This window comes from Crinia signifera, chromosome 3 (assembly GCF_055691185.1).
Source record: "Crinia signifera chromosome 3, ASM5569118v1, whole genome shotgun sequence".
In the NCBI taxonomy this organism is placed as follows: domain Eukaryota; kingdom Metazoa; phylum Chordata; class Amphibia; order Anura; family Myobatrachidae; genus Crinia; species Crinia signifera.
Genome location: NC_139219.1, coordinates 171,039,782 through 171,067,128, shown reverse-complemented (window position 1 = coordinate 171,067,128; position 27,347 = coordinate 171,039,782). Strand labels below are relative to the sequence as shown.

General features: G+C 43.6%; 1 protein-coding gene across 2 annotated transcripts in view; it reads right to left on the bottom strand.

The window, feature by feature from the left end:
- Window positions 1-1,730: 1,730 nt before the first annotated feature.
- Window positions 1,731-27,347, bottom strand: part of PDSS2 (decaprenyl diphosphate synthase subunit 2) — a 216,607-nt gene continuing 190,990 nt past the window's right edge. The window contains exons 6-9 of one of the 2 annotated variants that reach the window (XM_083176945.1): window positions 25,163-25,336; window positions 11,786-11,914; window positions 10,217-10,252; window positions 1,731-3,387 (exon numbers count right to left, since the gene is read on the bottom strand). In XM_083176945.1, the coding sequence (XP_083033071.1) occupies window positions 3,229-3,387; window positions 10,217-10,252; window positions 11,786-11,914; window positions 25,163-25,336 (498 nt within the window). In that variant the 3' untranslated portion in view covers window positions 1,731-3,228. The remainder of the gene's footprint in view (window positions 3,388-10,216; window positions 10,253-11,785; window positions 11,915-25,162; window positions 25,337-27,347) is intronic. The other variant, XM_083176944.1, reaches the window with a different exon arrangement.

Here is a 27,347-nt window from a genome sequence, read left to right as displayed (position 1 = left end):
TAAATTGACTAAATCGCTTAGAAAATGCTCCTACATTGCTCCGTGTGTAGGGGTCATAGCGATGCGCATCACTATTGCCCAGCAATTAATATACAGCATGCTGTATAAATCCAGTTAAATCGCCGGTCAGGGCCCATGTTCTCACCGGAGAACACTGGCCCTTACAAATCTCTCAACACACATAGCTGTGCAGCGCTGTGTGCTGAACAATCCAGCATCGCTCAGCAAACTCTCCCTGTGTCTAGGCCCCATTACATGTCTGGGGTATTTAATTGAACATTCCAGTTCTAGTAGAAGTTCTAGTAGAAGTATTGGAATTTAGGGGGAAAAAAAGTGCACAATCCGGGAACTGGAACACTTTAGAAACCGAAAGACAGAACATACGATGGGTTACAGCTTCTGGTGGACTGACCAAGTAGCAAAGTTTACAGTGAAGGATTATAAAGACCAGTGATAATCTTACTGTGTCCATTTAGTTTTTGTGGATTTTTTAATTATTACTAAATGAAAGTGGGGTGACATTGAATCAACACAGACTCCGACATAAGCTATTAATGTTGGTTTTTGGCCATCTTGTGTAGGCACAAATGGATTTGGCCATAGAAAACCATGTAAGAAGGGAAAATGTAGCAAATGTAAATGTTACACCTATTTGTTCCTTCCTATATAAACGTTTTGCCCTTTGTAATTCATTTTGTAAGGTACATTTTAAACTCATCCCTTTTACCTGTAAATCTTACAAAATGCTAAAAACTGGTACGCTTGTCACAAAATATTTCTCGAAATATACTGCTTGTAAAAATGTATGTGATGTATTTTTATTATTCACAGGATTGTCAAATATTGTTCTAAAAGCATTAAGTTGGTTTACAGAAGCAGTTCATGTTTATGACATTTGTAACAATTGTAATGTGTGTTTCACACATTAGATCAATGCAATGATTTCTTGATAAGTAAAATATAATTCTCTGTGGGCTATTATCTCAGTATCCATGGTAACAAGACAGAATACTTTCACACTGCTTTGTTATGTGCTAGTCAAATATGGTTAAACACTTTAGCGCACAGGTATATGGCTTAAGACAGGAAATGCACAGAGTTATATCTCTAGGGAGAAACCGTTAATTTGCTGCGTCTTGCCACATCAACCACAACCTTCTAGCACTTTAGAATTAAAAGGTCAATAATAAGGGCTTCTTTAAAAGCCATTGTTATTTTACTATAACAGCCCTAAGGTTTGGGGGCTTGACACTATTTCCTGAATAAAAAATAACAAGAAAAAAGGTAATATACAAGAAAGCTGTGACATCTTTTATACAGTAAATGAGTAGAGCACACTGCAGAGATGTCTGAAAACAATGCTACTTTGTTAAAACAGAAGTCCTTTGCTAATGAGTAGTAGTATGTTACAAGCTATCGAGCAATAACTTGTAGGTGTAATACTGTAGGTGAAATAAAACTGTAGGTGAAAGGAAGGGAGAATTGGGGAAAAAAAGAGAACTTAACTGAAATAACTTTACTTCAAGTGTCTAAGTGAGCGATGTAATGAAATCTGTTTGCTGCGCTAGCTGTCTCCAGATTGGTCTGTAATTACAGCACAGAAGGAAGAAAGGTAGCTGAGTCTCAATCTAGATCATTTGTGTAAACTCAGCCTTCTTGTCAACGATGTTCTCACGTTGCATGCATGCAAACCACAAAAAACATCTCCGATGAACAAAACAGAGACAGGCTCGAGTTCAGAGTTTGTGATTTTACCTTATATTCTTGTCAATGGAGCTTTGAGAGTTGTTTAATCTGACAAAGGTTAGAAAACATTTTCAGATACACCAGGACCATTAAAAACAAAGGAAATCTGTTCTTCCACATTCATTATGTGCAAGCAGAATTCCAGCTGGGTACAACACTGAAATTATAATATTTCTCTCTAAGAAAAGTGAATAAAGATGAAAAGCTACAGTATAGGCATACACAATTACAATGTGTTGTATATTTCAGTCTGGAGTCTGTCTGGGTATGACAAGCTACAGATTATTATGATTTAACCTCCCCAGAGGAATTACCTTTTAAAGACTTCATTCAAAAACAAAACAGAAAACACTTATGTACTTCTTAGATAAACGTTCATTTATTTTTATACATCTGGTTGTATTCTCTGGTGGCCAAGACATTCACAGGGGAGCTTTTATATCATTCAAAATCTATAATAAAAAGCAGCATGTACGGGCGAGACACGCGCTCCTCCTAGAACTCACAGTGACAGTTGTAAATGTTAATTCATTGATAGTATTCCATTAATCATCACTGCATAGCATATGCTGCTGCTTAAATGTCATTGGCCTTACTTTAGTTTCTTTACCATTGCAATTACTCTGACAATTTAGAACATATTTGTGTCTGAAAATCTCATACACTTTAGAACAGTAAGTGCACTGGTTTTATTATCCAAAACAAAAACAATGCTTTAAAATGAGACATTTAGTTAATAAATGTAGAAAACATATAAATCATTTATATTGAACATTACAGACAGAGCTATTTATTTAGGTGTCAGTATATTGTGACATTAAAAATAATTATTGCAAAATCTTACAACATGCTTGTAGCATTATATAATGCAGATTGGAAATGCAGTATTGTCTAGAACAGAATACTATTAAAACATGACTGCATTCACTTTCAATTAACAGCCTTCACATTAGTACTGTGTGCACATTTTGGATGACTCCGTTTCACATTTCTTGGTAATGAGGAGTGTCCTTGATGTGGGCACACACTGCTCGCTTATGAGGAACTTAGTTTAGAGAAGAGATTTCCTACTGACACCTGCAGAACCCCGCCCCTTCTGTCCTCCCTGGAGCAGGAAAACCACAGGCCACCACACTGGCGCCATCCCTGGTTATGTCCAAATCAATAAGGGCTTATTTCCTGGCCATTTGCTGAGGTCACTGCAGCACACCTCATTAATTATTTCTACTTGTTCTGCCTCAAGTATGCTTCTGGCATGACAAGAGAAAACGGTTTGACCTTTTTTTTTTCTAATTCTATTTATATCTTTAGCAATTCAGACAAGAAAAGAATAGGTTGTACACCCGGCACAATGTTATGAATGAAAATTACGATGGACTCTAGTCCATTGATGACCATTCAAAAATTCCAGTCCACAATATTCAGATGAACTAGAATAAAATAAAAATAAAATGAAGCAGCAGCATTTAGCTGAGGACAGTGTCAGTGAAATCTTGTCACAGCATGTACAATGTTCTCTAAGGCAGATCTGGCCTTTGAGGGAGGGAAGCAATGTAAATTCTCCAGAGCTTTGTCTCCATGGTAACAGCACAGGTCAGCCGCTGCAGTCACACCTTTGCCAGCGTTGACTGCTTCCTGCAGCTGGAAGAAAGCACAGGCACACGTTAAACACCTGTCATATTTCCACATGGCACATATTTATATCTCCTGTTATTATCTAACAAAGAAAACTACCAGCTCTGCTGAAATAGAAGATAACTGCTTCAAGTGATCACATCATGCTGATAAGTATAAGACAGCTTTTTTTGGGTTAAGATAATGGGGAATGTCATGATCTGCCTGATTTGCTAGGTGTAAAGTTCAAATCACTACTTTTCTAAGAAGCTTTTTCTTTTCCAGTGACAACTTGTGTCAAAGGGGCTTCATATCAACAATGAAGAGCAGAATGGAGTTTAAACTCTGCACAAAACATGTCTGTAAACTGATCAGCAAGTGACTGTTGTTCCCATTAGTAACCCTTTGAGTGCCAAGTGAATTTGTAAAAATTGGTGTGAAAATTGCCAAGCAAACATTTTTATTCATCATAATGACCTGTAAAGTTTACCTTGTATAAGAAATATAATCTTTTTTTTCACACATTTTTTTTTTAACGATATAACAAATGTGAGCGACGCTGGCATTTTTAGCCAATATTTAGCAAATCTCTCAGAGAGATGTTGACACTAATGGGTTAAGAATTTGAATCCATACAGGTCATCATCATGGTGTATTCATTATCTGAATTTTAACATTGATGTTATAATTACACCCCTTTTTCCTGTCTGCTCTAAGGCAATAATAGATGTAAGGAAGGCATCCTAAAAAGCAAACTAAAATGAGAAATATTTGTGGATTATTTTAAATTTTGTAATGAAAATTTATGACATTACTATAACTCCCACATTACTATTTCACAAGAGAAGTCACAGTGCACAATGGTACATATGTCCAAATGAGAGCCAAAGAAAAATACTGGCACAGGCCAGCAATGTACATATTATTGGCACGACTGCCCACCAGGGGTTAAAGTGAGCCGGAACGGTACAGAACTGCGTTCGGTCAGTTCCATTTTGGAGGCGGAACAGTTCCACCTCCGTCTCCATTGCTAAAGGTGAAAGCCGGGCAGAGCGGTGGGAAACCCAGATGTCTCAGAGCAGGTCCATCCATCCGTGGCACAGCTATTGATACTCCAACTCATGAGCCAATCGGAGCTTGCGGGACAGCAACAAATCAGGAGCTGCCAGACTGCGAGCACCGATTGGCTCGCGAGTCAGCGAGTCATTTGAAATAGCCGTACCACGGACCCGCTCTGAAACATCCATGTTTCTTACCGCTCTGCCCTGCTGTCTCCTTTCCCACACAGTGCAGAGCACTGGGCACGTTACCCCTGGCACTGAGAATGTAATACTTGGTAATGAGCATGTATGTAAGCAGCACGTATGTGGCATAATATGTAATGGGCATTATGTGTTTGGCATATTGTGTAATGGGCATTACCGTGTTTGGCATATTGTATAATAGGCATTAATGTGTGTGGCATAATGTGTAATTGCCATTACTATGTGCATAATCCCCTGTCCCATAAAGCCATGCCCTAAATTGTTTTTGTTTGCACTGTGGGGCATCATTTGAATTAAGGGTGGTATTATGTGGCCCATATTATTCTTTTCATAGGTGTGTGAGATAGGCCATATATATAAAGCATGCAGGGGGGCGCCGAACACCCTAGCACCCACCCTGGCTGTACCATAATGGCACGGAAGCGAGTTCCACCACCTCACCAGGACCACTTTAAGCACTGCTGCGCACCATTATATAGTAATAAAAAGTCAGTAATGTAAACATTGCAGTCGCAGGTTAGCAATGTACTGTATAGGTTACAGCGCCACTGCCCCCCAATGTATATTTTGTTATGGCGGTTACATATACATTGCTGGCGCAGGTGAACGGATTTTTCCCTCCATGCACGGCGGCAAATGAAATCGTTGCTGTGCACATGGGCGGAGCAGAGTGAGGTGGCGTTTACCTGTTCGCTGGGCTGTGAATATACACAGCCCAGAGATCAGTTCTGAATCAGGCCCAAATAACAGAAAGGCACTGAATAAAATGGCCCCTGCTCCCAAAATTCTAACCCAGTTCTGAATCAGGCCCAAATAACAGAAAGGCACTGAATAAAATGGCCCCTGCTCCTTGAAATTCTAACCCAGCCCATTATGTAATTAGCCTTTTATATGAAAGATTTTCAGCGAAGTCTTTCGCCTCCTGAAAATCTCTCGCTCTTTGGGGAAAATAGCTCAGTGTGTACACACTACTTTGATGAGAGATATATCTTTCAGAGATTTTGGCAAAGTCTTTTAAATGAAAATCTTCTAGTGTGTATGGGCCTTAAAACACACTAGAAGATTTTAATTTCAAAAGACTTTGCCAAAATCTTTGATCTGTCACCAAAGTAGTGCATACACACTGAGCTATTTTCTCAAAGAGCAAGAGATTTTCAGGAGGTAAAAGACTTTGCTGAAAATCTTTCATATAAAAGGCGATTTACATAATGGGCGGGGTTTGAATTACAAGGGTGGGAGCAGGGGCCATTTTATTCAGTGCATTTCTGTTCTTGGTGCCTGATTCAGAACTGATTGCTGGGCTGCATATATTTAATGCCCAGCAATCAGGTAAACTTGCGCCGCAAAATTCCACTCATGTGCACAGCAAACATTTAATTTGCAGCTGTGCACCTGGGGAAAAAATCCATTCACTTGCACCAGCAAAGTACATCATAACAAAATATACATTGGGGGGAACAGTGGCGGCGGTAACATATACATTGCTGGCCTGCGGAAAATTTAAGGCATGGCTTTGTGGAACAGGGGACTATGCACACCGTAATGCCCATTACACATATACCACATACTGTAATGCCCATTACACATTATGACACACACTGTAATGCCCATTACACATGCCACACACCATAATCCCCATTCCATATAATGCCACATAAGTGCCGATTACCTACATGCTCATTGCTAGGGTTTTCCTGTACGGTGCCAGGGGTAACATGCTATGTGCACTGCACTGTGCTGTTCTGCATCCTTACGCTCACCTTGCCCTGCTGTCTGTCCCTGCCTGCATCAGTAAAGGAGACCGCCGGGCAGAGCATTGAGGAAATCCGACTGTTTTAGAGCATGTCCATCTTACCGCAACTCGCAGCCAATCAGGCAATGGTGGCTCACGAGTTGCAAGCAGGCGTGTCATTCGAAATAGCCGCACAGCGGATGGTTGGACCTGCTCTGAGACAGCCGGGTTTACCACCACTCTGCAGGCTGTCTCCTTTACCAATGCAGGCAGGGACAGACAGCAGGGCAAGGTGAGCGGACATTTTACCTCCAAAATGAACTGACGGAACGCAGTTATGCCCCGATCTGGCTCAATTTAATCCATGGTGGCCAGTAATATATACATTGATGGCCTGTGCAAGCTATGTATATATTACTGGCTAATAAGCAATCATTGGTGCCCAGTGGTGCCTGTAATATATATATATTGCTGGCTTGTGCCAGCAATGTATATATTACTGACTAATACTGCAAATTATCATTGGTGTCCAGTGGTGACAGTAATATATATATTGCTGGCTTGTGCCAGCAATGTATATATTACTGACTAATACTGCTAAACATCATTGGTGCCCTGTGGTGCCTGTAATATATACATTGCTGGCCTGTGCCAGCAATGTATATATTACTGGCTTATAACATTGGTGGCCAGGGCTCCGTGCACTGAGCAGGGTGGGCTGTGTGGCGGGCAGAGGGAGCAGCCTCCGTGTGGAGCAAGCCAGCCTGCCTGCCTGACAGAGCGAGGCGGAAGGGCGGGGCGAGCAGGCTGTGTGGCGGGGCGGAGGGAGCAGCCTCCCTGTTGAGCCAGCCTGACGTGGCGGTGCGGACGAGCGGGATGGCGCTGGTGAGTATGATCTGGTGCAGGGGAGGGAGCAGGGCGGTCAGCCGGGCTGAAAGACTATAATCTTTCAGCCCGCGCTGCGTACACACCTAGCGATGATGGCTGAAAAACCAGCTATCATCGCTAGATGTGCTGGTAAAACCAGCAGACTGCCCACCTCGCTGGTGATAATGCGGGAGCGCGCATCATCGCCAGTCGGCTGTCGGTGGGGCATACACACTAGGCGACTTTCAGCTGAAAATCGGCTAGTGTGTATGGGCCTTAACACTAATGTGATAGCTATATATATGGTAATCTTTTTGAGCAATAGTAGATTCCTGCAGAAAAGGGGGGTCCCCTGCCAGGGGCTTCAGGCTTCACACACATTGGCCCTTATTCTGATCTGTGCGGATATTCCCGCATTCTTACGGAGCGGTCCGCACGCCACGGTGTTTTGCCGCATGCGGCCATCGTCCGTAGAAACGCCCACGTGTCCTCCGCATTCGGACGGACTCACTCTTTAAGAACAGGGCGTGTTTACGGACGACATACAAACCATGCGTGTGCGGGAGAAACACTCCGATTCTGCACGGTATTACAGAGTATTACAGAGTATGCTCGGGAATACCGCATCCGAACGGGAGCCAAGCGGTGCTACCGCACGTAAGCGGAGTATTTACGCCAAACAACCCACTATTATGTATCTTCTGCAATACATCACATGACCCACTTATTCAATTACCTATCCTCATAAAAAACTTCTTATTTGGAATTGGAATCAATTAGATGCCAATATATCCTTACAAGCATGCCTAACACATGCATTGCACACATTAACCCTTACAGCAATTGAAGTGCAATGGTTTCTATTAAAGCACTGACAAGCGTCCTATTAGTGAGTAATGAGTAAAGGAGTCGATTCTATTGGGTTCAGGTGTTAATGCTTGTAGTCATTAGGCGGTACGTTCGCCTACCGCATGAACGAGTGGTGTCCGCAAAGCAATAGTACACTTGTGGACACCGCACATTTCTGCCCTTTTTGATCGCGTGCATTCGGAGTGCTATCCGAATGTACGCCCCCCAACATAAGTGTACTCCCCCGTGTCCGCCCATGTTTCCGCCCCGTTTTGCCCACTTTGAAACTACGCCCATGTGTCATTCCGCATGACGCCCATAATACGCCCATATTTCCCGAGTGATTGCGGTGCACAGTTTTGTACGGGATTAGCACGAACAGGTACGGAGTCAAGGCGTGGCACATGCGCGTTGCGTTCTCCACGCATGCGCAGACGCCGTAAAGACGCGATCCGAAAGTATGCGGTAAAGTACGCGTCAATCAGAATAAGGGCCATTGTATGTAGTCTTTGTCAGAAATTTAATTTTTTTCTTTAGAACAGGCATGTCCAAAACGATGTCCCTCCAGCTGTTGTGAAACTACAAGTCCCATCATGCCTTGCCACAGTTTTGCTATTAGGGAATGCTAAAATTATGGGAAAGCATGCTGGGATGTGTAGTTTCACAACAACTTGAGGGCCACAGTTTGGACATGCCTGCTTTAGAATATACTCCCTGCTAATGCTTCTACTGTGAAAACGCTGTTGTACCATCTCGAAGGATAATACATAAAAAAATCTTCTAAAAGTGTTATTTTTGGTAGATCCGTTATTAAAAAAATAAAATGAGAATGACATATCGATACAATGTGCATTATTATCTAATGCCCAGCCTTTCAAATTAAGTATTAGCCTAACAATTACTTTAGGGGAAGAATCCTCTGAAAACATCACATTTAGGGGGAAATTTACTAAAGGAAATTTGTAAAAAAAATAGGTGTATTTGTATCCAGAAATACACTTATTTATGACATTTACTATCCTGAAAATACGGCAATTCGTATTCGTATTGATAGCACATCAATACGAATTGCCGTATTTTTGGGATAGTAAATGTCATAAATAAGTGTATTTCTGGATACAAATACACCTATTTTTTTTACAAATTTCCTTTAGTAAATTTCCCCCTAAATGTAAACTAGATCCCAAGTTCTTAAATGGGTATGGGTCATTGGGGTCATGTTAGGTTGACACCTGAAACAAGTTGACAAGCTCAAGGTTGACATGGATGGAAGGTCGGCACAAGCATAAGGTCGACGGTCAAAAGGTCAACATGGGTTTTTCACTTTTTTTGTCCCAAATGACGACACCTATACCGTCTAATGTAAGGTACACACCAGAATGACCAGGATCGTTACACCAGGCAGACCCCAGCTCACAATTTGTTAAACATTTGATTTTGTGCGAAACGATCTCAATCCGATCCGGATGCGACCGCCAGATGGACACCCGGTCGGAGTCGGATCCTACCTGCTGCAGGTAGGATCCACAAAACAACCAAACTACCGGCAGGGACGCACATCGGATCGCATCGGATCTAAAAAAATGGCAAAACATGCCCAATGTTCATACAATCTACATACAATCTGTCGGAATTGGATCTAAATTGACGGGATTGAGGCCAAGTCATTCTGGTGTGTACCCAGCATAAGTGTACTGCGTCCCCTCGCATGGCTCGACTGCACTCGGCACACTATTATATTCTCCCTCCACGCCCTAGTAATAGTAGAGCATGAAATACCGCCTGTCGCCTCAAAAAAAGTGAAAAATCAATGTCGACCTTTTGACTGTCGACCTAGCCATTGTCGACCTGGTGTCGAACCTTCCATCCATGTTGACCTTAAGCATGTCGACCCTTTTCAGGTGTCAACCTAACCCATGTCGTCCTTCAGTGGTCGACCCAATGTATGCAGACATTTCCTGTATCGACATAATAACCGTACCCCTTCTCAAACTCGGTCCTCAGGGCCCTACACAGTTTACATTTTCCAAGTTACCTGTGGATTTCCGCAATGCCCTAGAAAACTGTGTAGGGTACTGAGGACATAAAGTATAAAGTAATAAATAAGCTATAAAGTAATAACAATTTCTACATCTATCCTTACCTTTGCTAGATCTATTAAGTTTCCTTTGAGTTGAGCCTAGAAAGAGAAGACAGAAAAAAAGTACTGCATATTACAAAAAAATAAATACATTTACGGTATAATTTTACAAAAGCAGATAACTACAAGTAAATGTGTTTTAGCATAAGTGATCCTTGTAAAAACACTGGTTAACTTATTTGTTGTATGGAAACAAAATGAGGTTGTAAACTACAATTCCAGCTTTGTACCTAAACCAATATATTTACAGTACAAGGTCAGCAAAGTGGCTTGATCTTCAAGGAGAAAAAATATACATTAGATGTATATAATATTTGTACAATAAACAAAACAGATGCTACATCACCTTTAACAAAGCACTCGGCTAGAAATACCATAATGTAACCCTCTATGCATCTTTATGGCACCTGCACAAACCCTGCCTTATAAACAACAGATTTGCAGGCAGCACAAATTGAATTGCCACCCACATACAGTAATTCCAACTGATACTGCACCTGGGAATTGATGGGGAAAAAAAACTTTTCTGTCCCAAAACTCCCTGTTTAAAGTACATTTGGAAAATGATTAAAGAGAAGCTATAATGTATAAGGCTGAAAATCTATCTTCTCATGAGATCCCAACACAACTACACAAAGAGAACAAAACATTTACAACATTAATCTTAAGGGGCGTACACAAGGGACCTGGCTTTTTTTGTGCTGAGCGACGTGCTGCAGCACGAATACTCAGCACATAGTGGGATAACCGCTCAGCATGCTGCAATGTGTTGATGCTGAGTGTTGACGCTGAGCGGGGCTTTGCCTAGTTTTCTAATAGGCAAAGCCCCACGATCTAGGGAGAAAGCCAGTGCAAGCAGCCAGCCGACGATACTGATGCGCTGGACCGCGCATTGGCATCGCTGCAGGGCATACACACGGAGCATTCTAATCAGATCGCTTTCAATAGGGTTTGAAATCGCCCCGTGAGTATGCCCCTATACACTTTGCCTTTGCACTTGACTTTTAAGCCATCACAAATCAAGCAGTAAGATGGGTTATTGCATCAACTCAAGTACTTCCCTGACAGCAATCTATTCTAACCAGATCCCAACAGGTGTTGCTGACCCAATAACTCCTCCCATCTGGAGGAATGATTATCGGATTGGTGCACACCAGTATACAATGAGCAATTTCTCGTTCAGTGTTTATTTTCTTTTAATCTGTAAATTTTTATCTGGAAGTATAAAGGCTCCATACACTTATGCGATTTAGGCTGCTTCCACCCGATTCAGATCAATCAGATTGAGAAATCAGGTGAAATAGTCCAAAATCGCATGTTTTTGACAACGGGTCCGATCCAATGCGTGGTTCTGTGCACATTGGATTGAAGTCGGACCTTCTTGCGCAACAGACCTCTGACTCGGACCACCTCCTGGCAGTGGGGAACGGGGTTGCATGCGATACATTACATGTAGAAGGATCGTATACGATCCCGGCCAGCTCAAGGGGGAACGGATGGCCATACACTGCTGCGAGAAATGACAGTAATACATGACCACCTTAAGACTACTTCACTGAATTGAGTGTTTACCTGTTTGACCAACTCCATCCAGGCCTCTCTTCCTATAGATTCCTGATGTAGAATGACTGGAGCAGAGTTCAGACTAAAGGACGAACCACTGTATTTCTCATTCATGAATGGCTGAAGGTCGGAGTTAAGCTGAAAAACAATCACCACATGTTGAATAGTATAATCAAACACAAAAAAGATTTTAATTAACTTTTTTTTTTTCATTGGGCAGACACTATATAACATAATTCTGGAGCATGGACCCAGCAGTAATATAGGGAAACTGCCCCATTGAGAGCTGATACACTATACAGAAACAAATCAATAACCAATGGCAAAGTAAATTAGGGATAGACAATGAGCGGTATTCAATGCAGCCGGTGAGGGGGTTTGTACGGGGAGGATGGCTTATTTTCAGCGAGGATGGCTTTCCCAAACCCCCTCACCATATTCAATGTTTGGCCAGAATCTTTGCCGGGAGAGGCCGGCTAGGATCCTCTTATACTGCAAGGTTTGCCGCAAATACAGTGAGTCCACCGCATTTTGTGGCGGGCCACACTGTTTTAATAAGCATATTCGCCATTTCCACCTCGCCTCATGGAACAGGCAAAGGGCAAGTGAATACTCTGACAGCGAGGTAAAGCTATCCTCACCGTACAAACCCCCTCACCGCGGCTTTGAATACCGGCCAATATCTTGGCCCAAAAAAATTAGAGGCCAAAGTAAATAACAGCAGTTCACTATACTTATATATGTGTTGGATATATACTGTAAGTAAATGAATACTTAGTATATGATGCATTGATAATGGAGAGTGGTATGATGTGATGACTGGAGACAGTGTGAAAAAACCCTGTGAGTGCCAATTTGTCAAAATTGGTGTGAAAATTGCCAAGCAAACCTTTCTATTTATCATAATGAAGAAAATGTTCACAAGAATAATCAGGCGCTTTAGACAGTAGCTGGAGTTCTAATAAAGCAGCTGCTCAAAATGTGGGGGTAGTCAATCCTCACCAAAGAAAGAAACCGCAGATATCACACACAAGGCATGTGAGCAGCGCTATACTAAAAAACAGGGATTTTGTACTTACCGTAAATCCTTTTCTCCGAGTCCACAGGTGTCACTGGAGTTACACTGAGGAATAGAAGGCGACCACAGGGAGCATGGGCACTTTAAAATAATTAATCAGTGTGACCAACTCCTCCCCTTCTACTTCCCCTCCCAGGCAGTCATAAAGATCGTGCCCGAAAGGGAGCAGAAAGATATAACACACATCCGAGAGGAGGTTCATCACAACATAACATCATTCAATATGTATAGTAGAAAAAGAATATATATGTATGAAAAAACAAACACACACACAGAGTCAAACCAGACGAGACAGGTGTGTAATAACCATGTTTAAATAACCCTGACAAGGGAAAACTCCAGAGGTTACCCAAGAGGAACCTAACACTGAACGTAACAGGTGGAGAACAGCGCTGAGGTGGGCGTCCAGTGACACCTGTGGACTCGGAGAAAAGGATTTACGGTAAGTACAAAATCCCTGTTTCTCCTTCATCCACTAGGTGTCACTGGAGTTACACTGGGGACGTCCCAGAGCTTTCAACCCGGGTGGGTGAGCGCTGAGATCCCCTTAAAACAGAGCGGCCAAACTGAGAAGCTGGTGCCGCAAAGGTATCAAACCTATAAAAGCGCACAAAGGTGTGCCGACCTGACCATGTCGCAGCACGACAGAGCTGTTGCAAGGAGACCCCACAGGCAGCCGCCCATGAAGGACCCACCGATCTGGTGGAGTGCGCACCTATGTTAGTAGGAGGCGTATGAGCCTCAGCAAGGTATGCCTGACGAATAGTCAGACGGATCCATCTGGCCAGCGTTTGTTTTGAAGCTGGCCATCCACGACGCACTGGGTCGTAGGTAACAAACAAGACATCCGTCTTGCGAAGAGAGGCCGTGCGAGAGACATAAATCCGCAGGGCCCTCACCACATCCAAAGACCTATCCTCAGATGAAGCCTCTGTGAATGCTGGAACCACTATGGGTTGGTTCACGTGGAACGCTGAGACCACCTTTGGAAGGAAGGAGAGACTGGTACGGAGCTCTGCTCTGTCCGGGTGAAACTGGAGGAACGGTGAGCGACAAGGAAGCGCCCCCAGTTCCGAAACGCGCCTGGCCGAGGCCAGAGCCAAAAGAAGAACCACCTTCCAAGTGAGATATCGAAGATCCACCTCTTCTAACGGCTCAAAAATCGATGACCTCAAGTACCTGAGGACCAACTCTAGGTCCCAGGGAGCCGTAGGCGGACGAATAGGGGGCTGAAGCCTCAGCACCCCCTGGAAAAACGTGTGGACTTCCGGAATGAGAGCTATACGTTTCTGGAAAAAAACTGAAAGTGCTGAAACCTGCACCTTAAGTGTATTCAGTCTAAGTCCAGAGTTTAACCCCTCCTGTAAAAACAGGAGCAACCGAGCCTTCTTGAACAGAGTAGAGGACACTCTGCGTCTTTCGCACCACGCCACATAGGATCTCCAAATACGATGATAGTGTCTGGAGGTGACTTCCTTCCTGGCCCTCATCATTGTAGGTATCACCGCCCTAGGGATACCTGCATGTCTCAAGATGGACCTCTCAGCAGCCACGCCGTCAAATGTAGACGTCCTAAATCTGGGTAGATGAAGGGACCCTGACTGAGGAGGTCCTCTTGAAGAGGTAGCGGACACGGCTCGTCGATTAGAAGATCCGTCAGGTTGGTGTACCACGAGCGCCGGGGCCAATCCGGCGCTATCAGAAGCGCTGTTACCCCCTCCCTGCGAATGCGCTGTAATACCCGAGGTATCAGCGGAAAGGGAGGAAAGAGGTAAATGAACTGGAACGGCCAAGGGGCGACCAGAGCGTCCACCCCTGCGGCCTGAGGATCTCGAGTCCGCGCGAAGTATGTTGGGAGCTGGAAGTTGTGGCGGGACGCCATCAGATCCGCCTGCGGACACCCCCAACGATGTACTAGGGACTGAAATACCTGAGGGTTGAGGCACCACTCCCCCTGGTGGGCATGTTGCCGACTTAGAAAGTTGGCCTCCCAATTGTCTACTCCGGGGATGAACACCGCTGACAAGGCCTGAGCATGATTCTGAGCCCAGAGAATGATCCTGCTTACTTCCTTCATCGCCGCCTTGCTCCGAGTGCCGCCCTGTTTGTTTATGTAGGCGACGGCTGTGGCGTTGTCGGACTGAACTCTGATTGCTCTGCTCCGCAGCAGGTGTCCCGTCTGCAGAAGAGCATAGTAGACTGCTCTGAGTTCCAGCACATTGATGGAGAGTAAGCTCTCCTGTCTCGTCCATAAACCCTGGAACTGGTGTTCCAGCGTTACCGCCCCCCAGCCTCGAAGGCTGGCGTCTGTGGTGAGGAGAGTCCACTCCCATATGCCGAACCTCCTGCCCCTTTGCAGGTTTTCGGAGTTGAGCCACCACAGCAGAGACAGACGGGCTCGAGGAGACAGGGTCACCCGCTGCTGAAGATGCAGGTGGGACCCTGACCACTGGTGAAGGAGAGACAACTGGAATTGGCGCGAGTGGAAGCGGCCATATTGTACCGCCTCGAAGGAGGACACCATCTTCCCCAAGAGTCTGGTGCAAAGGTGCACCGTTACCTGTGGCCGTCGCAAGACCGACCTGACCAGGACCTGCAGGGACTGAACTTTGTCGGGTGGTAGAAAAACCTTCATCTGCTGGGTGTCCAGAATCATCCCCAAAAAGAGAAGACGTTGGGACGGCTGTAGCTGAGACTTTGCAAAGTTCAGAATCCACCCATGACTGATGAGAGTCTCCTGGGTGAGTCGTATGTTGGACAACAGGGCCTCCCTCGAACGATTCTTCAGAAGAAGATCGTCCAAGTAGGGGATGATGGTAATCCCCTGTGCCCTGAGGACCTCCATCATCACCGCCATCACCTTGGTGAAGACCCTGGGGGCCGATGAGAGACCGAACGGCAGGGCCTGGAGCTGCCAGTGTTGTTCCTGTATAGCGAACCGGAGGAAGGCCTGGTGAGGAGGCCAGATGGGGATGTGCAGGTATGCGTCCCTGATATCCAAGGATACCAGGAACTCTCCCTGTTCCAGTCCCTGAATCACCGACTGCAGGGACTCCATCTTGAATTTGACCGCTTGTAGAAATGGATTCAAATCCTTTACATTTAGTATAGGCCTTACCGAGCCATCCGGCTTCGGCACAAGGAACAGACTGGAGTAGTATCCCTGAGTACGCTGATCCTCGGGTACTGGTATCACAACTCCCGTTGTCCGCAGCTTGTTGATTGCTGACAACAGAAGTTGCGCCTTGTCTCCTAAGACTGGGAGACCGGTCTTGAAAAACCTGTTTGGAGGGACTAACCTGAAATGGATTTTGTAACCCTGGGTCACGAGATCCCTTACCCACGAGTCCTGACAAGACTGCAGCCAGATGTGACAGAAGGACAGCAGTCGGGCCCCGACTCTGGGATCCCCCAGATGAGACCGTGGACAGTCATGCGGCTGGCTTTGAGGACTTGGGCTCCTGGACAGCTGCCGAGGCGCCTCTGCCTCGTCCTCTGGAGCCTCTAGATGGAGCTCCGCCTCTGGAACGACCTCTGAATCTGGTCGTAGGCCGAAAGGACCGAAAGGAGGGCCTTTGAGGGGTCCTGCGTGTAGCTGGAGGAGCCGCTGAGGGAAGGAAGTGGGACTTACCCCCCGTTGCTTGGGAGATCCACTTGTCGAGCTCTGGCCCGAAAAGAACCTCCCCATTGAACGCCAGGGCCTCCACAGCACGCTTGGACTCTGCGTCAGCCTGCCATTGGCGTAACCAGAGAGCTCTGCGAGCTGATATAGATAAGGCCGAAACCTTGGCTGCAACCATGCAGACGTCAGAAGAGGCGTCTATTAGATAATTGGATGCCTCCTGGATCTGTTCAGCCAGCTGAACAATAGAAGCAGGGTCAGAGCCCTCACGGACCTCTGTTAGGATCTGAGAAGCCCATACCCCCATGGCTTTATTTACCCAGCACCCGACCTGGGCCGGACGCTGAATAATTCCAGCTGCTGAAAAAATGTTCTTAAGGGTTACCTCCAACTTACGGTCAGAAGTATCCTTAAGAGTAGTTGCACCCGGCACCGGGAGAACCGTCTTTTTGGACAGTCGAGAGACTGAAGAGTCCACTACTGGAGGAATCTCGACCCTCTTTCTACCCTCTGGTGGAAGAGGATAAGCAGCCAGAAACCTCTGAGGTACCTGGAATTTTTTATCAGGATGATTCCAAGCCTGCAATATATGTTCATCCAACTCCTCCGCTGGGGGGAAGGTGGGTGACTGCCTTTGTCTCTTTCCAAAGAAAGAAGGACGAGCAGGAATGTCTGTGTCATCTGACACCTTGCAGGCAACCTTTACCATATGTATAAGGTCCTCCAGACCTGGAGTGGCTGGGGCCGGCTCTTGCGTAACTAACGCCTGAGCCTCAGGTTCCACATCATCATCATCATAATTATCTGGAAGGGCAAATTCGCCCTCCTCCAGATCAGGCATATCGTCATACTCCCCAGAATCCCCAGAGGGCTGTAATACCCTTTTCCTGAGTAAGGTAGGGGGATTTTGCCTAGAAGATGAAGCAATGGCGCCCTCTGCTGGTGTCAAGGCCTTTGTTAAGCTCTGCACAGCAGAAGTCAAGGAAGCCTGTTGAGTTCTGGAAGTTTCTCTGTCCTTTTGAGCTGCAGAGAGCTCGCAAGCTAAATGAGACATCACATCAGCTAATTGTGAAGCCCAAACAGGGGTATGAACGGGGGACTCTGGAGCTGGGGGTAAAGCAGCGCATTTATCACATACAGAGTCTCCCTCCTTAGAAGGTGTAAATTTAACAGCACACTTCTTGCAAGTAACCCTCTTGGAGCTACCCCCTGCCATGGTTCAACAGAACACCCAGCAATCACCACACACTACCAGACTGATCACAGATAGTAGGTATAGGATAGGCAGCAATATATTATGCTGGAAGGGAGAGACAGTGAAAGTAAAAGAGCTGTCACAGAGCTTTGTACAGCGCTATGGCATATACCTAGGAGCGCTATAGCTCTAAGTTTGAGACACAGCCCAAACTGTCTCCACCTAGCTCTAATCCCCACTGTAACTCACAGACCGGATAGAGCGTTCAGCAGGACGGTCACCAGGGGACAGGAATCGCCCAACTGCAGTCAGGATAGATCTGCAGCGCAACTGTGGAGCCTCCAGCAGCGTGTTCAAACGGCGCCAAATGTCCAAGATGGCCGCCGCGACTTGCAGGAACGCTGGGGTATGCCAAGGCCTGCTGGGAAGTACCGCGCGGTAACTCCGCCCCCCGCCTGGCAGCTCCGTCACCCATAATGGCGCCAGGTTTAAAAAACCCTCTGCTGCACCGCCGTTTGTGTCCCTGACCTTCCTCTAATAGGAAGGCAGGGTAATACTCAGAGTGCTGCGGCCATGCCGTCGGCGGTGGGGCTGGGGGAGGATCGGGTGCACGCTGCGTGAGAGCGGCGCCCGTTACAGCTCCAGAGACGGTGGTCTCTGTCAGCCAGGGAGCCGGGCGCAAACCCTTAAGCAGCAGCCGGCTCCCTCCGGCAGGCTCCCACGTCGCAGGCAGATAGTAGCAGCAACTATCTGCCTGTCCTCAAAGGCAAAACTTGCTGCTTTATGCCCTAATTATCAAAAAGCCCAGGAGATGAGCCAAATGTGACCTGCTCCCTTTTGGGCACGATCTAAGACTGACTGGGAGGGGAAGTAGAAGGGGAGGAGTTGGTCACACTGATTAATTATTTTAAAGTGCCCATGCTCCCTGTGGTCGCCTTCTATTCCTCAGTGTAACTCCAGTGACACCTAGTGGATGAAGGAGAAATAAACCAATAGCAAATTTTACTTTCACTAAAAAAGCGACCACATATAATTAAAGTACAATATAAATGAAACAATGAGAGTAAAAACCGTGACAATAATTCCACGCCACAGGAACTAGGATTGGAGGTGTGGATAGGCCCAGAGCGATTTTTAGGTCACAGGTAAGTGCACATTACCAGTTCTTGTATACCTCTGTATAGGCAGAGTGCTCCACTTTTATTGGGGTGGTATTCCTCACTATTGATACGGAGCTCGTAATGACCTGTAATGCTTACCTTATATAAATAATATTATCTTTTTCTTAGAATTTATATAACAAATATGAGCGACGCTAGCATTTTTAGCTGATATTTTGCATATCTCTCACAGTGGTGCTGGCATTTGTAGCATATATTTTGGGCATCTCTCACAGATGTTGGCACTCAAATGGTTAATAGTGTATTTGTATATGCAGAGTTACATTTAAATAATATTTTGTTGGAGGCAGATAACAGATAAATGAAGGAATCTGTCCCTTTTTTCAGTAATAATTTAGATAACCAGCAATTAGTCAGATGTGTCCTCATAATTCTAGACTACTGAATATGCCAACCCAAGGCACCTGGCACAATTGAGGCATGCTGTTTTAACTGGTGCTATGTTACAAAACTGCTTTGCCAGACTGAATTCATTCATTTGATATGTGACACCAGCATGTCCATGTGCGACTGAGTCTCAATCTGTATACAAAGCAGAAGAGAACTTGGCCCCCAGTAGTTGCAGGGTGGCATTTTGTATACAGATTCAGACTCTACAAATTTCACACATCAAAATAAACAGTGCAAGTATGTTGTTTTGTCACTTATTTTGATTGTGGGAATAAGAGCACATTGCAACAGGCGCTCAGAGTGGCCAAGTAATGGAGGACTTTCTTTCTCTTGCCACTCTCTGCTGAATGCAGCATCACCTCTGCCTGCAATGTTGCCTGCATTGTGTGTATACATTTGCCAATGACAGCTCTCCGATGGGTTCTGCCGCTGCCAATTTTGTGCTGGGTACACATCACATAGGACCTTATTCAGGTCCATTCGCTCCCCCCACGTGGAGCATTATTAGCGACTGCGCATAAGAATTTATATGCATGTGAATTGCTTATTCGCCATCCGTTCGCACCTAGCAATGCGGGTGAAGGGCGTGGGGTGGCGGCGATGGGAATGCCTAGCGTTTCATGGGCGTTCCCATGCTAATGCAGCCATGATACAGGTGCGGGTGTCGGGGAGCTGATGTCACCGGATGTCAGCTGCCCACCCTCTTCCTGTACAGGGAGCTTGCAGATCTAACACACCAGAGAGTGTCTCAGATTAGCGCGCACCTTAGAAATCATTTGATCCTCGACAACCACCGAATGAGTTCCTCCCCGCACACAAGCTGCAAATGGATGTCTATGCTAAATATCTATTCGCACGCGTGCGTTGGAACTCGGCGTGTGCGGGAAGGGGGGGAGGGCGCAGCATTTTTATAGGCTGAACATTAATTTAAAGTGCCAAATTATCAATAAAAATGGCAACTAAAAATGTCTGCACAGTCCTGTTGTAAAGCATCAACTTAAAACAGTGCTGCTGTGGTATGTCTATCCTTTGCAATACATTAACTACTGGCCATGTTTTATACTTGCTTACATACTGCTTATATTTCCATAAGTGTTGAGCAGTTTGCAATGTAACAGGAAAAAGTCATTGCTGTACCCAAGGGAGGCCAGGATGCTCCTGGGCAAAACTTAAAACATCAGGGAATACATCCGCAGAGTGCTCTGTACATAGAAAATACTCTTGAATAATGGATTCAAAATCTGTTCTTTTCCATTACCTTTAACATGAAAAGGGACAAAATGTTTTATTTTAAAGCAAAATGTCCATTCCTTATGCAAAAATAGTCTTTTCATGTCTACTTTTGGCATCATACTTTGAGAGAGAAAAAATGTGAAATCAGGTGTTCAGGTGACTATTCAAGGCCGCCCACACATGGGTATTAAACACCAATCATTCAATGCACGCAAAACTCCCAGCAAAGATTACAAGGCAATTTTTGATATCAAGGTTCAAAGAAAAAGCAACTGCTGTATAATCAATAAGGTGGGACAGATGACCACCTAGGGCCCAGAGGGACCCAAGAGGCCTGCTTGACACCCACTCACTGGCATATATATATATAAACAAGAAAGAGAAATACGTGGGGCGCTCAAAGATGAACAAGAATATGAATTTATTAAAAACACACATAAACAGAAAATTCACAATACATATAAAAGAAAACTCTAAAATAAAGATATATCACTGTACCATAATATAAGCACTAAAAAACTTGTACATCAAAAAAAAGGGGGGCGTGGACTCTCTGCCCCTTGTAATTGGGGAAAGGAGGTATATTTTCTTTCAGTTAATCCAATTTGTTATTAGGGCTAATGTCCACTTATATTTGCACCATATGGTTTTAAAAAAGATTAAATTGGCTAGTGTGCACACTTGTCAGTCCATAACAGCAGCGCTTATTTATGGTGAGGGTATCGGTTTTGAGTAGGTGATACAAGGATTTCTGTTGTAGATTTTAGAAACAGTGTCCGTCCTCTTATCACAGATATTAAACTCTTACCCCTCCGTGGCGCTGGGCAGTAATAGAAAGCTGTCGGCAATCTGGTGTGTGTAGCAGCGCTTGCTGCCTCCGTCTATCTGAGCTGACCTGTAGCTTTGATCGGGTCAGCAGGCTGGATAATCCCGACAGGAGCCGCCTCGCTGTTGCCTTCTCTTTGCTGAAGTTCCCGCACAGCGCTCTGCCACAGCGTCTGTGTTGTTCAGGGGGAATCTGTGGCTTTAGCGTGGAGGCAATTCCGGCTCTTTGTGTCAGCAGGTATCGGAAGACGGGAAAGCAGTACTTCAGATGTCCATCAGAACGCGTTTCGCCGCACACTGGGCGGCTTTCTCAACAAGGTATGGAGTTCATTCTCCTTAACCAGCTATAAATGCTGGTCTGATTGAGTTGCACAGGTGTTCATGGTTGATTCGTCACCTCCTTGATTTTTAGTCAGTCAGAAAGTTTTTGACTATCTCGTTTAAAGTGCTTAAATCTATTCTTTAGATGCATGTGCTTATTCTTATATATGCTTACAATCTATTGGTACCAGTTAGTATTATATGCTCCATAGATAGCCATTCCGCATATTTGTATTCCATATTTGTATATATATTTGTATAAATCACACTTTTAATCATTATTAAACATAAACGATTTTTAATTAATCTCTCTTTGCTATATCGGACAGATTCACGGTATCTAAACTAAACAGACATATTTTTAAAGAAAAAGTTATTTTAATAAAAAACATTAAATGAATAAATAATATAATATAATAGGACATCAGGAGAAAGATAGTAAACGTAGATACTATTTCTGGAACATATTTAAGCAGGGTATTTGCTGGTCTCATTATCTACCATCTGAGTATCTATCATGCCATTCATCTTTTAATTATTAGTTGCTTAACCTCACTGCAGAAACAATATCTCGATTAAACATATCTAATATTCCATCAGTATCACTTCATTCTACACAATTTTATATTAATATATACAGTGGCATAATTAAATTCTGTTATTTTTTAAAAAATGTTTTTTTATAAAAATTATTATTTTATTTGTTTGTTTTTTTGTTGTTTTTTTGTTTTTTTGTATGAGGAACCCGTACTATTTCTAACGTATATTATACGTATATTCATATCCCTCCTGTAAATAGGGCAAATTGATAAGGCAAATCTATATTGATATCTCACATGTATTTTAACTTAAATAAGGTGAAACAAAGGGAATTGAAGGTACATTTTCAATTACATTTATATGAAAGGAGAAGAAGAAGGGAAAAAAAGGAGATGCCACATTGTTTCTATAAGATTTCATGGACAATAGCAGCCAAAATCACAGAAAGAGTACATTTAGACAAAAACTGACATAGATCTTTTAATATATCTCCATCAATATCTGAATGCAGATGGACAGCAGCGTTCATACTATCAGTCCGCATTCAGGATGCGACTAGTGTGTCATACTTAATTTTTAATTTTTTATTGACTATAATATGCAGGTAATAAGGAGAAAAAGAATATTTATAAAGGGAGAGAAAGGATGGGAGAAAGAGCAAGGTCATACATAGTCTTCTACATAAGGGTTGGGTGGGGAATAGACACCTTTAAAGATACTCTCTATATAGTCTATCTGTGTGTCACTAGATGAATTCAAGATCAATGTTCTCATTTAGACCCTGAGGTTTTAAAGACTGCAGCTTCAGAATCCATGCTGCTTCCTGTTTGCAGAGAGTTCTAAAGCGATCCCCTCCCCGACAAGTTACTTTAATTTGCTCAAGTCCAATCACCAGCATTCCGTCAGGATTGCTGTTGTGTGCTTCCAGATAGTGTCTTGGGACACTGTGATTCGTGCGTTTATTCAGAATATTCCGCCTATGTTCTGTTACTCTGTTTTTAAGCTGCCGTGTGGTTCGTCCCACATAATACATATGACACGGACAGATTAAAAGATAAATCACATAACTTGTGGCACAGTTAATAAAGGACTCTATTTCAAAGGATTTCCCCGAGGCCACCGCTTCAACTGTCCGTCTTTTGTTACTTACATGTTCACATGTTATACATCTTGCATGATTACATCTGAAAAAGCCCCGTACCTCTGGACCTATCAAAGTTCTTTGTGTAGAGCTTTTTCCTTTTTGAGCGCTTTCCTTAAGCATGCTCGGGGCTAGGATATTTTTAAGGTTACGCGCCTTTTTGAAAATTATTGGCGGTTTTGTCTCAAGGTTTAATTTTAATATTGGGTCAGTGCTGAGGAGTTTGTAGTTCTTTTTAATGATGGAGGTAATTTTGCCAGCTGCTACATTATGTGTTGACACAAAAAAGGGAGTTTTGTTATCATATTTATTTTTAGTTCTGTCTTTATCTTTATTTTTATTTTCATTTTCCTCTTTGTTTTTATTTCTATAAAGCATCTCTTCCCTATTTAGGCTCTCAGAGTATTTAGAGGCTTCATCCAACACTTCTTGTGGGTATCCTCGATTTTTAAATTCCCCCAGTAGGGATTCGGCCTGTTCTTTAAACTGTGTGTTGGAGGTGCAGTTCCTCCGTATCCTGTGCAGCTGGCTCTTAGGTACATTTTTTAGCCAGCTTTTCTTATGGTTACTAGAAAACGGGATATAGCTGCACACATCCACAGGTTTTTTATAACTGGCAACCGTCACCACACCCTCCACCACCTCCACCAAAATATCAAGAAAATTGATTTGTGTTGGATGGTGCGTGCAGGTGAAGGATAAACCAAAATTATTAGTGTTCAGATAAGAAACAAATTCTGTGATAGATGAAGTGTCCCCGTGCCAGATAAAGAACAGGTCGTCGATATAGCGACCGTACAGGACCAGGTTCGACGCGTAGCTCCCCCCCCAGATGTATTGATGTTCAAATGCTCCCATATATAAATTTGCGAAGCTAGGCGCGAACCTGGTCCCCATCGCTGTACCGAGGACCTGTAAATAGTGACAGTGATCAAACAAAAAATAATTGTGAGTGAGAATAAATCTAATTGCATCTAATATGAAAATACGCCTCTCCCCTGAAATGTCATCGTCTGACATAAGGTATCTTGAGACTACCTCCACACCTTTTTGGTGGGGGATGTTGGTATAAAGTGCCTGAACGTCACAGGTCACGAACTGGTATCCGGAGTCCCATTTTAGACCTTCAACCATCTGGATAAATCCAGTGGTATCCCGTATGTGTGATTTCAGGGAAGAGGCGTGTGACTGCAAAAAACTATCTACAAATTGTGATTTGTGGTTAGTAGAGGCTGGCAATCCTCTCACGTGGTTGGCAGCAGGGTGACAAGTTACACCTCCATAGTCTCTAGCGCCAAAGACATTCTTGTTGTTTCCAATATATATATATAAAATGGGGCAGGTTGTTCAAGGGGCCCCGCGTACAGGGGACCCGAACAACCAATTTCTTAGATAATGTTTTATTTGTAATTTGCATTCATGTTTTAATCAACCATGTTTTGATGCTTTCTAGCATTAACAATCCAGTTATTAGGCTCTAATATGATTTGACATCTTTCAATAAAACCATTTTTTACTGCTTATTTTTTTTTACATCTACCGTATATACTCGAGTATAAGTCGACCTGAATATAAGCCGAGGCATCTAATTTTACAACAAAAAAACTGGGAAAACTTATTGACTCAAGTGGGACCCTCACTCAAGTATAAGCCGAGGGGGGCTTTTTCAGCATGAAAAATGTTCTGAAAAAGTAGGCTTATACTCGAGTATATATTGTAAATATATGTAGATAGGCTAAGCATATTAATGTACAAAATACATGCAGAGACCTCTCAATAGGACAGAAGGATCTACATTTAAAATAATTATGAAGATTAAACCTGAGAGAGCTTATCAGTGTATTGACAACAGATACATACCTTATAACTCAAAGACATGTGCTTCCCATACTGGAATGCCATAGATTGAACCTCTGTATCATGCTTTGCCAATTCCATTGCAGCTTGACAGCTTTTGGCCAACAGTGCACCATGAGATAGAAAAATGTGTTCCATCCAGTTAGTTATTCCAATATCATCAGTGAAAGAATTTTTCTGCAACGAAAATGAATTTATAAATAAGGAGTATTTAAAAATATTCTTACATACATTAAACTACAACTTGTTTAGTCTGCAACCCAAATATCATTCTGATTCCCAGTGGAGATTTTTTTTTTAACATACAGTATTTGCTAAATAATACATTTATATTATATGTATTTAATATTAATATGCTTAGAGGATTGTTTGCCATATAATTGTGTATAAATCAGAACGTGTTGGATTAAAAGGAGGACAGTGTGGGTGGTTGTCCCAGGGTGAAGTGGATGCAAAAGCCCCTTATTTCCACGTAATGTTTTATTATAATAATAATTTCATAGTTGCTGCCACATACAGATCTTTTAAGGTAAGCAGCTCATCAATAGAAATGATCAATTGTTTTCACTGTCGCAATAACACATTTTAACGTCAATCTTTTTTGTAACGAGCCACAAAACATGGAAAACAGCGAATTATACTGACAGCGAAAATTCCATTTCTTCCTAAACACCCCTTGGCAGCCAAGACTCCTCCTTACCTAGTTAGACAGGACAACCGTGGGCACATATTCTTGCTCCTCCCCTTCTTCAGTTGTCTTTTGAGTTTCTCCCTCCTACGCTCTCTGCAATGCCGTAACAGAGAATGGGAATGAATGGCTGCTAAGACCTGAAGAGAGACAGATCTCTCTTCAGATCTAGCTCTGAACTCCCTGCTATTAAGATATCATCCAGATATGACTACACCTGGATCTGATGTTCCCTTAGACGTGCGATTAAGGTCACCAACACCTTCAGAGAGGTAGTCAGGCCGAAAGGAAGACATGTAAACTGGTCACATCCCTTGATACAGAACCTCAGGAACCTACTGTCAACATTTCCATATGTCCTTCCTTCAATGTCCTGATAAATTAGTTTAGACCGCTTAAATTCAGGATCCTCCTGAGCTATTTTTTTTTTTTACAAGAAACAAGCTGAATAGAAGACTGTATGCCATTGTTCTCTCTGGACAAACTCTCTAGATCTGATGTTTAATAACTGGTTCAAAAGAGCTAACACAGCTGTCCTTTTTAAAGGCAATTTTGACTGCAGGAACCTGTTCTGCACAGTAAGTGTTTGACAATGCTGATGACCCACTTGGTGTTGACTATTTATCCCAAATGTCCACAAAATGTATCAATCGGCACCTCACCTGAACAGGAACATAGTTACATTGCTTCGTATATTACCTAAATGGTTTACGAAAGAACGTTGAGAAGACCCAGAGGAACCCCTCCTGCTGTAATGATAGCCTGATTTGTAGCTCTGGCCTCTCGATACTGCTGCTTAGAAGAAGCTGGCAAAGGAAATCTGCTCTTCCTGTCATGAGGCTGGCTAACAAATTTTCCTCCTGTAATCATTTGAATCAAGGCATCTAACTTGGCCTCAAACAACAATGTACCCTCGACTGGCAGGGTGGCTAATCTGAATGCCACACTCCATGTACACAACCATAAGGCTCTTCTTACTGTCACCCCAGATGCCACAGCTCTAGCTGAGAAGGAAACCATATCTAGTGAGGCCTCACAGATTTACTCAATGGCCTTTGCATGATCTCAAGGCTCCTCAAAAAATACTGTTTAGAAATTTGCTCTTCCAGATCAGTATGCATATTCAAACCCCAGACTCTTAAAGCTCTGGACGCCACAGCAACTGCCACTCCTGATTTCAGAGATGACAAATGCAACTTCTTAAGGGAGTTCTCCATCTTTCGATCCATGGCATCCTTGAAGGATGCTCTATCCTCCTAAGGGTATAGTGGTTCTCGATGTCAGTTCTGCTACAGCTGCATCTACACACCAGCTGAGAAGTTGCTCATCTCTAAATGGGTACATCCTATCCATTCTGGACAGACTCTATCTCTTGTCCAAATTCATCCATTCTTTAGAAATCAGATCCTTCATGACCCTCTGAACGGGAAAAAATCTTCCCTTTTTAGAGCAGTCTTAAAACAATGGGTCCCGTTCCTCCAAATGGGCAGCATCCTTATA